General features: G+C 30.3%; 1 protein-coding gene across 4 annotated transcripts in view; it reads left to right on the plus strand.

The window, feature by feature from the left end:
• Positions 1 to 14,412, plus strand: part of LOC148600679 (uncharacterized) — a 103,395-nt gene that overhangs the window by 44,147 nt on the left and 44,836 nt on the right. Inside the window, exon 1 of one of the 4 annotated variants that reach the window (XM_088555724.1) lies at positions 2,730 to 2,777. The exons of the other annotated variants lie outside the window; for them this stretch is intronic. Coding sequence (XP_088411850.1) covers positions 2,745 to 2,777 — 33 coding nt within the window. The 5' untranslated portion in view covers positions 2,730 to 2,744. Of the gene's footprint in view, positions 1 to 2,729; positions 2,778 to 14,412 lie in introns of those variants that run through there. 4 annotated transcript variants of the gene reach the window in all.

Genomic DNA, 14,412 nt, shown 5'->3' on the forward strand with positions numbered 1-14,412 from the left:
AATTGTGCTCCTCTTGCTGACCTATTCCTTCTCTCCTATGAGGCTGACTTTATAGCTGATCTGATCCGAAAGAAAGAACATCGTTTAGCTAGATCCTTTGATCTCAGTTACCGCCTTTTTGATGACGTGTTATCGTTAAACAATCCTAATTTAGTGGATTTTATACATTGCATCTACCCCAAAAAACTTGAGATAAAGGATACTACAGACACTGCGAAGTCCGCCTCATATCTTGACCTACACTTAGACATCGATGGTAAAGAAAAACTATTAAACAAATTTACAACAAACGGGATGACTTTTCATTCAGTATTGTCAACTTTCCTTTCATCTGTGGCAACATTCCTTCAGCATCTGCGTATGAAGTTTTCATATCATAACTCGTACGCTATTCCATAGCTTGCCTAACTACGCAGACTTTTGTATCGCGCTAGACTTCTTACAAACAGGCTTCTGTAACAGGGATATGTTGCTACAAGATTGAAATCATCACTATAGAAGTTTTATGGTCGTCATCACGATCGTGGATCGTTACTGTTTATCCATCTGCTCCATGAAAACTGATTTGTTCAACAGTTTTCCTTCCCTCTTTTGTCTACCACGGACTTGACTTTTTATGGGCAACTCGGTGGGTGTTTCTAGAAAAGCAGAGGACGCTTACTCTACTGGTTCATGCTCCCAATTTTTAATGGAGTCCGAGTTGCTCATTTACTTTTGTTTCTTTGTATGTATTATTTTAGCTACTTTATTGTTCTTTGTTGTGTATGTCTGTTTTCCATGTCTGGTCTTTGTCTCTGGATCAAATTATTACTCATATATTGATTCAGTTAAGTTAAACTGGAATCGTATATATATAAATATATTTTTTTTATTTATAATTATTCTCGTGTTTAGTAATTTGAAGATTTTTTTTCTTCCTTCATGTTTTAAGACTACTCTTTTCGGTCAATATTAGAAGTACTCAAATCGATTATTATTTTTTATTACATTACGTACAAATCAATCCTTTATATCCATAACAATATTATATAATTAAAATTAAAACACAACCTGGTGCTAGTATTAAAGTGTCACACACAGATTACATATTGTAGATAAACGGAAAAATATAAAAACAAATAACTGCAACATCATTTTTCGTTTTTTGTTTTTGTTTTTGTTTTTTTTTGTGTTTTTTTTTCTTTTTGTGGCAAGAAACCAACAGTGTAGACATCGTTTACAAAATAGAGTAGAATCGATACAAGGCAGTCGAGACCTTATATGACATAGGTTGACTGGTTTCGGTGTACAATTGGCATTTCGCATTCCAAAACCTCAAAAGCGTAAAGCGCAGATACAATACAATACTTTAAAAATACTTTTTGGGGCATTTTTACAACTAAAGGAACTAAAAATATAAAATACTTACAAATGTTGTTCAGAAAGTCTGTAAATTTCGACGAAGAATAAACTGCTACATGTAAACTAAACTGAAACATGTAACAGCTGATGTAGTTAAGAAAAAAAAGTTTATGGTCACAGCTTCTAAAGTTTAAAAAAAAATTTCTCCAGTGGACTATCATCAATTTTTATAACAAATGATATAAATTACAAATTATATAAAATGATTATAAAAAATACACAACTTCTTTAGACGATACTTAAAGCTTATAGTCTATAATCATATACTTTTACCAGGACATTTTATAAATTAGAATTACATAAAGCAGAAAGTATAGGCGGAATGTTCGTCTCAAAATCCAAGCCATTTACATCAAGCCGGCTTATCAGACCATTAAATTTAAAAAGAGATTCTGATTAAAAAACAGATTTAATTTGTAAAACAATGAGAAATTCAAGAATCCAAATAAAACACCATCTTGTATTGTGACTAAACAATACTAAGACTATTATTGATGGATACTTATTATATCGTGTAAAGAGAGAACCGGAGCATTCTACAAAGTCAGGTAACTTCATTTCCTGCCCATCATTAGAATAGAACACAAGCCTCCGTATCTGACATTTTAGTAATGCATTTTGTTTATACTTATTGATTATGGGGGACCTTTAATTGAAGAACACAGTTTGATTTTAGATTCCATTGTTCACAAGACAATTCATCTTGTGAATGTCTTTATGGTATCGCTTCTCGTTAGTTGTGATTTTCAGTTTAAGATTTGTATAGTGTTGTTTTAATCATGGAGTTTTTACACGATTAAACATAAACTTACGTTAGAATTAGGACGTCATTTTACAGGTGGTGGCTTAGAGAAAACTTGTAAATATTCAAATTTTAATCGTTTTGAGGAAAGGCCAAACTATGCTTGACGTGTGGACTTAAGCTAATTTGGATTTGTATACAGGACATGTGCTTTCATTAGCGTACCAAGCCATCGGGCAAAAGTTTAAATGCAACATTGGGAGAAAATTAATATCGCTATTTGTCTTTGATAAAAGTATTTGCACGACAAACTCATTGACAAAAAATGTTGACTTTTGTAAAAGATATCATGATATCTAATTAGTGATTTGGATTAATATCTTGACTATTCCAGACATAATCTGACATTAAGGGTCGCACTACATGATCACGTGCTATTTGTTTATGACAAATATATATTAGTTTGTTGTAAGGTGTGCTCGAATAGATCATTAAAACAGAAACAGAAATAAAATCTGACACTAAGTAAGACAAATTTGTCTGTTATACTGAAGCAGGATTAAAGTTACGTATTTTATTAACCAGAAGTAAAACTTTCAACATGGCGTCTGCAGTACTTAAATTATTATTTAAGGTAGGCACTGAAACAAAATCACGATGTATGCAATTAAAACGTTCAAAAAAAGAGAGGTCCACGAAACATTTGCCAGTACATGTACATGTATTTGGATCATTTCACTATCACTGGTCATTATTTGTGTCATACCCATAATACCTATGCCTTAGAGGGATTGTTTTAATTATTAAGACCTGGTTAAAACCATTTATTTATATTGAAAGGGAAAAGCAATTCCTAATTGTAAAATATAAGAATTGATACATAAACATCGTTTGATTGGTATTACTTAGTCACAATATGACTTGAAAGTTAAAGTTTATCAGTCAAGTGACCTGTTATAAATATTTTTCAATCATTCAAAAATGGTTTTGTTCATGAATATTTATGTCTGGATCAGCTTTTTTGTTTTGTTTTCCTTTGTTCTCAATGTGGTATAAAATATCTTTCTAATCATATCCACATTAATCTTTATTTCACGGCATATTTTGTGATGCTCCTTATACGTTCATGTACAAGTAAAAGGTATGTGATGTATATACAATTATTAGTAAATTTTCACGAAACAGACATCCATCTTTACCAATTTTACCAAGGTAAAAATAACCTTATCAGTACATGATAACAAAACATATAAACATATTATTCTTAGTTTCTGATATGGATATTGACCATTTGATTAATTCTAGAAACACTTAGAGACTATAAAAGTTCTGTTTAATATTGTCTATCAACATTTTTGTCTCTCCATTGGTTTTCCATTATTTTTTAATATCTCCACATCTGGCCATATTTTAACATTATCTGTTGCAATGCTCATTATATTGTTATTTATAACTTTTTTTTATAATCAATATTTTATGATGTCAAAAGTCATTAATGCACAAGTTATTACAGTTTATTACATTAATGGATATAATATCTAACAAAGTACAGTGTCCCTTTGAAGTTTGCTTTACTTTGCTAAAGTTATGGTATATCGATATTACAGATTTTGGTTAATAGAGACATCAATGAGTGGTTGGTCCGTTCATGTCCCTAATTATTTCATACTAATGATTGTTCTGATTTCTGTGTTAGTCATTTTATATGTTTCAAGGTGATGCTTAAACGTAAGGTAACTGCAGTTATAATTCATACACACAATCTCTAAGCAATTTAACATTTTAAACTCAAACGTAAATAAGGGTATGTTGTCTTAAAGGAAACCAACAATAATACATAGGAAATCAAAACAAGGGAAACAACTTGCGATCCAACAAAAAATTGGTTGCATGGAACCTCGGTATTTTAATCTTCATATACTTGTCTGAAGATAATCGTTGATTTGTTATTTATTTCATACCTTTTTATAGTTTTCATACCTTCCAATTATTTCCATCTTTTGGAAAGTGTATATAGCCTCAAAATTCCCCCATAATAATAACTCAATTCAGTCCCTCATAATGCATGGTAACTGTTCAGATTAATCAGGTAGTAAAAGATACATTTCAGATGAACACTATATTTCAATTATGTTAAGAATATCTCTTGGTTCGCCTATTCAACATCATTTGTGATTAAGCCAAGATGAAAGATGACCCTTAACCCTTATAATTTAGTTTATCAATCGTAATATCATAAACCAAAGGAGCTGTCAAATCAACGTTCTTTAGTTAGGTGCTATAGTATATTTCATGTGCCAATTCAAGTTAAGTCGGCGTTGGACCTATGTTCCCTCGCGGAAACATATTGATTAAATCATATATCATTGCGCCTCGTGAGATTTCGCGTCCGTTTAATCTGACATAGACGGCATTCTGAGGCGACTCGAATGCTTTTATAATCGAAATTCACAATCCCAGGAGGTTTTTCTTATTGTCATTTTTGTTCAATCTAAAACATTGTTCATCAAATGAATTCAAAGTTTAGAAGAAATGCTTTGAATTGTGAATTATACTGATTGATGGTTACCATAGGGTTCATAAAAACTTCCTAATCTAATGGCAGAGGGAAATAGCATACATTAATGCGGGGTTTCCAACTAATGCCATGAGTTTATTTATGATTTTTTTTTTCATATTTGGTTAGTGTGTTTGCTTTAAATGATTTTTAATGCTTATTTGTGTAATTGTATTTTTTCTGATTATTTATCAAATGCCATTATTATAACTTGATGGAGATACAATGATAAGTTATTCAGAAAACAACTTTTATTTTGATACACAAAACTTTTTTATACATAAAACTGTTCAGCTTTTTTGTGTATTGTGGAAGGCTTGTTTCAATTTTCATTTTATGTAACCATTTTATCCATTTTTGTTGTAATAAAACGAGTTTTTTTTTTATCCCGTAAACCACTTTGCTTCAGGGATAAATAAAACAGTTAGAAATTGATTATTAAATCCAGAAAATGATTAATTACATAATGTATAAAAAAGTAATTTGTCAACATTTTGTTTTGTTTTGTTAATAGGCAGTTAAATTTAATCTTTGTCCATTCAACGATTGATTCTCAAATTTCTTTTAATGCAACGTATATTCTCTATAATGTGTCATTCAGCAATGTGAGTAAATAAAACACGACTGAAAGGTATATAAAGTTCTATAACAGAACAAAAACCCTTATTCAGACTATGTAGTTAAATTGTATACATGTAATATTCAAAATACTTTTACAATATAATTCACATTGAATAAAAAAGGTGATATTTTATTTCATATGAACTATTTGTTTGAATGATAATATATATATATATATATATATATATATATATATATATATATATATATATATATATATATATATATATATATATATATATATATATATATAGTTCAGATTAATGTTAAACATCGAAAGCACGACTTACAGTAATAACAGACGACTCTACAATTCATCAAAGACAATTACCAAGGCATTAGGTAATATCCAACGTTTTTGTTTTTTTCCCCGCATTTTCTTGAAATTTCTTTATTATATTTAGTTCTGATTTGAAGCTGGTTTGTCTGTAAACGCTATAAGTTGTCTAATGCTCAACCCCGCAAAAATGGATACGATATGAACTAAGGTCAGCATATGATGGTGTTGCATATGGTGAAACACTCAAACCTTCCCCTTATAACTTAGAACACATTTATCGTTATGTAAGAAAAATATCTAATTAAATTACTGGCAGTGATATTGTTTATAAACACTGCTGTTGGTGTTTTTTCTCTTATACAAAGAATCAATTAGCAGCACCGATGAAAGATATATACACTGTGTAACAAAATCATATGTATGTGACTTTAAGCATCTAAAAACAGGAATAGTTATTTTTCTAAGAAGGGGGCAGTGTTATGTTTGAAGGTAATGATACCTATTAAACTGAAAGGAGATGCATCAAACAGCATGTTTTGAAGTTACTAACCTGAAGTTAATTAATGATTCTTGGGGTAAACCATCACCTCAGTTTTATTTCAGATTCTTAGATTAATTCGTGTTCATCTACGATGTGACAACGATTTAGCTTTTTGAACATATTGAGTCAATCTACATGATTAGATGCCAAAACTAAATAAATTATTCTCAAGCACATTTCTCATCGCTGATTAATTATCGTCAGAGCAACAATAGCTATGTGAGTTTCAACAATAAGAATATACTGAAAACTAATATTACAACATTTACCTCTAACAACATTTGTATTTATACAAATACACATATTCATAAACTGTGTAATTGAAGCATGTTTTAAATGGGATATACAACTGAAAATCAATGCTTTTCTACAGGAAAAATAAGCAGTCAAATAAACGATTTTTAAAAATGTATTTTTTAAAATCATTTTAAACCTAAAACAGTGTAAAACGTATACACAATTATTGTTTTGTATTGAGATACACTGCAAATGTATCTCTTCATTTTAAAGTCTGGTTATGAATTGTTAATTATTATTACAGGAAATGCCAGTTAGAGTTTCGATTTAAAAATCTCTATTGTGAATTATTTATACACAAATCACTTGATTCCCGTGTATAACGTATCCAAGAGCGTTAGTATATTGGCAATTCTGTGGGTTTGTTGAAATTCAATGAATAAAGTGGGGTATATTATGTTATGTCCAAATAACAATGAATTTGTTTGTTTTTGTTTGTTTGTTTGTTTTGGGGGGAGGGGTTGCTTTGTTTGGATTTTTGTTGTTGATGTTTTGCGTTGTTTTGTTTCGACAAATTGGTCATGGATAGTTATTTAACAACCGCAACATGAAATCGCACAATTCCTGCAAAATTGTACAAGTTTTAAGTTTTTTTCGGGTACAAACTCTGCAGAATCGATAGTTTATTATACTGTGAGAGCTATGAAAAATACGTGTGTATAGATACAGTAGATTATATAGAAACCGGAGAATAAATAATAGTAGAGCAACTGAAAACCGGTCTTCTTCATTTGAAAATAGTCGAATTCATTTAATATAACTTATACGCATTCATACTTTAAAAAATAAACCCTATTCAAGATAATGTTTGCAATGATTGTTTTCAAAGGAAATGAACTTGATTTTAAATACAAAATAATATTCTAGCTCACAACTGTCTCGCGACGGGAAATGAAATCTTTGAGTTCGGTGCACGTGGATTTATGAACTTACTGCAACTCTTTGATGTTGCAGTGATGAAGATGTATATTTCGTATGATTACAGAGATTGTAATACCACCTTTATCTCCCACCTTCAAGATGTTGTATATAACTTTTGATGTTCTGTCTATCTGTCTTTTTAATAATCATGGTTTATGTGGGGTTGTTAAACAGAGTTTAATAAATATCAAAATGGAATAAGACTTTATACCTTAGTTATGGTATTTGGTCGGGGTAAAATTATTACTTTCTGATAAAAGTGTCAAAACGTGACGTTGATTAGTTTGATGGAGTTTAATTCAGAAAATTTTTTTTCTCTTTTCTTGTTCAGGCAGTTTGAACTTTTATACTAAAAATTAGTGTAAATACCTAGATATTTTATTTGATGAGAGATCATCTACCGGTCATTGCTGTAAATTTCGACATTTCTGGCATACCTTAAGATAATTATACCAGGTTTGCTCGAGTCAGGGTTTTATATTGTAGGGTTTAAAACGTAAAATGTAGCTAGTAGTGGGAACTTTGATTAATCAAACATGTATAACCCATCCATGGATTGATCATAGCCTATACCTTCTAACCATTCTTTTACTTTGTAAAATCTAACTAAAACATCGGAGTACAAATCTACAGATGTATATTATATAAGCTAACAATAATGTTTAAACTAGTATATTGTTTATGACAATGTATTTTGTTCATTAAAACATGTTGCAAATTTCTATCAATAAATGCAGCCATAGAAATAATATTCCAATTAGGAATTTTCCATTGTGTAATGTTTTATCATTGGTATTAATCTTGGTCAATTTGCATCAAACTGTTTCCCACTATTCTAGAAAATGTCATGATTACTTTAGTGTAATTGTGCATAGAAATGATGACAATCAATGCCAGCTGTGTTTCTATTGGTCAAAATCAAAATAAAAACGTTTGTGAGATATGCAATCAAATTCTCTTAAGCGTTTACTTAATTGGGCATCAAAACAAACATTTAGCGGATATGGATTCCGAAGTCTGCTAAATGTTTGACAAATATTGATCTACTAATTGATACGGAATTAATCAACACTGCACATCTCCAAACCGTTATCGATTTATAAATAACTGTACAATCGCTTAAATGACATTGATTTTGGAAAACTAATAGGCATCGTGCACGAATATGATATTAGATGGCCGTTATCATCTCTCTGCTACTTAATTTCCTCCGGGCGGAGATTGGGGCAATATACAAGTATAATATGCCAGGAAACGACTGCAGAAAGCCATTACTGTGTGTCAGATTATCACTTTGTTTTAATATTAATTGATTGAGAGGCTATTTATCGATTTCAGACCATTTTAAACATTTGGTAGGAAGATACCTTTTGCGTTCGGTCAATCCGTTGTAATAAGATTTGTCAAACCATAGTGAAGTGCTATGACTATATATTTTAAGCTTCTTTTCTTCTTAGAGTTCCGATGAAATTGAACCTAGATCAGCCTTAAGAACACACTTTAGATGACATATCCGAATATGTCTAAGGTTAGTTAGTTCGTGGGCATGTATTTTTTTATTATTATTTAGACGTTCCTATATAAGTCATTCTAATGCAGCTGATGAGAGGTTGCTCCTTGAAACACGTGTACAGCATATTGAAATGTGCAATATTTATGATTGGTGTTTTTGTATCCTTAATCTGCTTTACATAGAAATTTATACATGATATTGTATAATAACTTGATTTAAAGGATTTGATAAGATTGGTAGTGATTTATCTTTTCTTGATTTCAATGCCATAAAAAGTTAAACATGTATGGATGCATACATAATCAATTGGTTAAAACCCATACTTAACATTGAAGATTTAGACTGGTTTAACCCGCCATTTCCATCGAAAATACCTGTACTAAGTCAGGACCATAGCAGTGGTTGGTAACTCCGGTTTTTAGCCTGATACTACCGATTGTCATACGTACTTACTTAATTATTCCTTTTGTCTATTGCCTAGAGTTTATCAGTTCTTATGTCTTTACCCTTCATGTTTTTGTATTAAATACTTTATTTCAACCGTATACGTGTTCGTTAAGACATCTGTATTGATGTCAAATAATTCTGAGGTCAAACAAAAAAGGAAACGAACATGGAAATCCACAAGAAAAGATTATGTAGATTGCACAGGTTCTGAAAATAAAAGATCTCATTAGGAGCACTGTATTGAGTTGAAAGTGAGCAGTCATCTAAATTCGTAAGCTCCCGGTGATAAATAAAAGAAGGAATCGTACACGGTTCAACAACTTCTTACCGGATATATCAAACAAAGACCTAGCAGATCATCTATAAGGAAAGGATAATCAGTCAATTGTGTTCTGCTAACTTTATTTTCTTATGAAATCTATCATGATCAAGTTGAGAATTATTCCAAATCGATCAAACTGATATTTCTAACACCCTGATGGCGTGCAGGATGCGTCGTGAGACTTATTCCTACAACAAATGGTTCTGATACGCTAAATGTGTCATTTAGATATTATCTAATGGGACATTGAGGTGGATTTAGACCGAATTGGAACTTGTCTGTTACTGGATCGCTTTGCTTTTAAAGTATTATATATCCAGGTTATTCCAGGTATTTCCGATGATTTTGTCTGATATTACACTGAAGCATGGAAATTTGACATTAAAATAAAGAAGATCGTTGACTTAATCAATATAGTTATAGCACTGACTTTTTTCCCTAATTTATTTAACTAATTAAATATTTCATGTACAATTTTACAATTTTTTACGTAATTTGAAACAAAACCTTCAAAGGATTTTAAAATGATTATGTTCTGTACCTAGTATTGCAAATATAATTCAGTTTCCGACATAGCCTTCTGTGTAACCGTCAAAGTAATACACCGAGGCTAAATACGGGTGACATGTACATTTCTGGTATATGATATTTCAAATTCTCTATCTGTCCTAGAAGCAAGAGATGGTAACTGGATGGCTTATTCTAAAACATGGAATGGTATCATTGATCTGGCCTTAACTTGATTTTACCCTGGCCTCCATATGACATGTATTGAATATTTCCTGATTTAAGTTTACCTGAGCATTTTTGGCCTTACGTTTTTTCTACCTTCATAACTCTATTCTTTTCCCATATTTAAGAAACTGAGGTTGGTCATTAATTGTTAACTTTAGTAATTAGGTTTGTATGTTGCACATACTCCTTGTCGATCTGTTTTATACAGACGATACTCTTGGCTGGCTATAGGCATTCTTTTTAGTTAAGGTGTGATGTGTAGATGACTACAAAGAGTAATAACCCATATTTCTCCCATGTTTGTTGCTTTTTGAGAGGTTTTCTCGTCGTTGAAGTCTAAGTTGCGACACTTGTGTCGATATTTATTAGTAAGATTTTCATAATTGTATTGTTGTGCATTGTTAATTTTTAAGAAAATGCACTCAAAGAAATTATCAGTTCTGATTTCTAAAGATGAGTCTAATTATGAAATACTAAATTCTATTATGCTTGAATATCTACTATTAGCATTATATATTGGTTCAAGATGGATTTTATATGATCTTTTAGAATCAAGATCACTTAATGCACATATGGAAACTATAAACATCTTTCTGAGTAAAACAATAACGTAATGTTTCCCGATGCTGGGCGCTTCTTTTTTGTCTAAAACCTGATAGTAAACGTCTTCCGGTAGACTGGTTTACGGCAGAAATGTAAATGATTAATCCCACGTGATTTTCTTGTATTACATAGCAGAAATTACGTCAAGTTAACCTGAAAAGGAGTGCATTAGGCACGTGCATTAAATGCAAAAAATCCAGAACTTCGTTTTAAATCCATTTTGTAATTAACAATGCACTGTAAATAATTGAAAAAGAATAATATTTTGGTTGTCTGCCATCTGGTAAATACATTACATACTTCAACGTTTGCATTCGAGTTACAAATAGAAGAATATATTCCACATTAAAAATCTATCATTTAACAAAATGTATATTTGAAAACGAAACCAATGTAGCATCGTGAATTCATTAAAACTAGATGTTACATTTGTATTTTAATTTTCTAGATTAGTGTTTATGTATTCTGATGAGTACAGGTTCTTTTCTACTCTATAACGTATCAAGAGATAGTTATATAAATGTTTTGTTCTCGTTAGACTCTGAATTGTCTATTGAATCTTGAACTGCCATTACAAATCATTACAAAATATCCAAGCATTTTATTTATTTCTTATATTATCTTAACCTATAAAGTCATAAAGGTTTCGAAAAGTCAGCATTTTTGCATGGATTTTTTTCTGCTGGGCTCAGCATCGTACAATTTCAAATGATATATGGATACCACTATGAAGATAAGAAGAGATCCCAAGGCGAAAATAAAAAAAAAACTAAAACGTTTTTATTAAAAAAAAAATAAGGAATCAGATAATCTATCAGTATTTCATCGGGAAAAAGTGTGATATACTGTATTCATTTTTATCAAAGAAAACATAAACATGTGTGACAAAATCAAACATATACCATCAGCCATCTTCCGACTAACATTTAGTATCTTAGTTGTTTTAAAGTGCCATGCAGAATGATTCATGGTAGAAAAACAGAAAAAAAGGAAATTTTGTACTGTTTTGGATTAAAATAATCACAAAATATTTACCTTGAAGCTGTTTTTTATTGAAATCGCTTTGTTCATGGAAGATAATATTATATAGACCGTTTTACAAAGAGGGATAGGTTCTAAAGCATCAATTAATATTTAAATATGTAACTTTAAATTCATGTTCGGAGAATTGCTGTCCAAACTGAATGAATATGAAATAAGGATTTAAAAGTTATCATGATCCATTGAAAAGTTGTAGAAGTGCATCCCTACAGATAACAATTACAAGGTTTTTGATAAAAATGATTTTAGAGAATTTTCTTTTCAATACAACTGGAACATTTTTTTTGGCACAGGTATTTACCTTATTTTTTTGCCAGTAATTACTGAGTGTTACAGATACTGCATCAGCAAAATATGTTTAATACAATGTAAGGTTAGATTGTGTACTACTTCCCATAGACCTGCTTTCCCCTCAGTGATACAGTGAGAGCCTAGTATATATCATACACGTTTTTTTTATTATTATTATTTATTGTAAGATTTATCAGAAGTTCGGACTTATTTTAAGATCAAGTTTTTTTCACCTTTGTATTTTTACGTTAATTGTTTTCTTTCTTTTTTTCAGGTAAGTGTCGACTAATGGCAGATGTTGTCCTAACAGAAAGGTAGGAAATCTTTTGGGCGTGTACATATTTAACGCAAATTGTAGCTGACGAAAAGAACGACGGCATAATTCTGAAGTTGGTATAGCTACATTTATTTTAAACCACTAAATGCAATATATGTTCTACTTTACATGATTGTAGAATGTCCATGGCCTTACAGGTCAAAATATGGGAACATAAAACTGATTATAAATGTTGGTTGGTTTAGTATCTTATTAATGAACATAGAGAAGGTATTGATATGTGTGTGTTAATTAATTAATGAGTATGCATTATACATCGATGTAATTGAATTAAATAGACTAAGTAAAAGTCTTCTAGATATACATGTAAATCGAATAGCAAAGGCAAAAAAAATAAAATAAAATAAAATAAAATAAAACACCGATATATCAGTTAATATTTAAAGCATCGCTTCTGCAAAAAGCATTTTATACACGTTACAAAGAAAAGTGGGAATTTTCTTGCACAAAATATGATAATTAAATGTGAGTAAAGGAATTTTTGTTCTTATCATTTAGTCATTTTCCGCAGTATGGAATTGAAACATCAAAAGACATTTTCAATATTCCTATGGTGAAATAAAATCTTTTTACCACTCAACCAAGATATAATTCGATTTATATTTTACATCACAATATTCAATTAATGTCAAAAGAATTAGCAGAAATGGTCTCTAATTCAATGATTTCACTTTATAGCAGAACTTTGAAGCTAACGTCGTTAAGGCGTTGTATGGTAAAGTATTCTCTTTGTTTTATTAATTCGGCTTTCAGTCAAACTCAGTTGTTAAATTAGATTTGAATAGATTTGTAACTTTTGTCTTTTAAGAAGCGTTCAAATAACTATATGTATTTACCATATATTGGAAATTATTTTCTTATTTTCCTTTTCAATTTTGTTTCTATCTGCGATAAAAGAAAGATAACTCTAGTCTATTTTGTGAACTACAATATCGAAATAGTAATATGTTTGATTTTCTCTAATTCAAAGATTTCATTTTGTTGCAGAAAGTCATTAAGGCATTGAATGAAGAAAATTCCTTAACTCTTATTTAATTATCATATTTTATGCGAGAAAATTTCCACTTTTCTTAGTTGTTGTCTCTTTTACATAGTCTTCATATCGTTTATCCTTATGTTTATTACCTTTCTCAGAGCTCTCTCATAACAAGCGTATAATCAATAAACTAAAAATAAAAATGCTTTCACAAAAACATTTACCCCAACAGATTACTTCCCAAACTACCACTATTACTTATTTCTAAACACGGTCAAAAGAAAGATAACTCTGGTGGTCTTCATTCAAACATACAGGAAAATAAAAATGCTGTTTTGCAAAATATACACGCTATTTTAAATTACAAATCGATGATAAAGTTATTTTTATCATTAATAAATCGGTATTTCTTATTCACTCAATCAAAATAAAAACTGAATATTTTATTATTGTGAGTATCATTTTTAACTTAGTTATTTATTATTATTGTTTGTTTTTGTTTTTTGTTGTTTTTTGTTGTTGTTGTTTTTTTGGGTTTTTTTTGTTTTGTTTTTTTGGGGTTTTTTTTTTGTTGTTTTTCATCTTTTGTTGTGATTTGAAACTTCCCGCTCTCACATACACTATACTTTTTATGTGGTACGTGTACATTTTTGATTTCGTACGAAGCTAGATTTGACGGTTCTACGGTACCGATCAGCAGCATAAGGTGGTGTAGTAATGTATAATTATGCAAATCATATATAAATGTACAGTACTGCAACTACGAGTGCAAGAAGTCGCTAACAAT

Source organism: Perna viridis, chromosome 12 (assembly GCF_037379345.1).
Source record: "Perna viridis isolate PV_CMFRI_1.1 ecotype Kerala chromosome 12, ASM3737934v1, whole genome shotgun sequence".
NCBI lineage: Eukaryota > Metazoa > Mollusca > Bivalvia > Mytilida > Mytilidae > Perna > Perna viridis.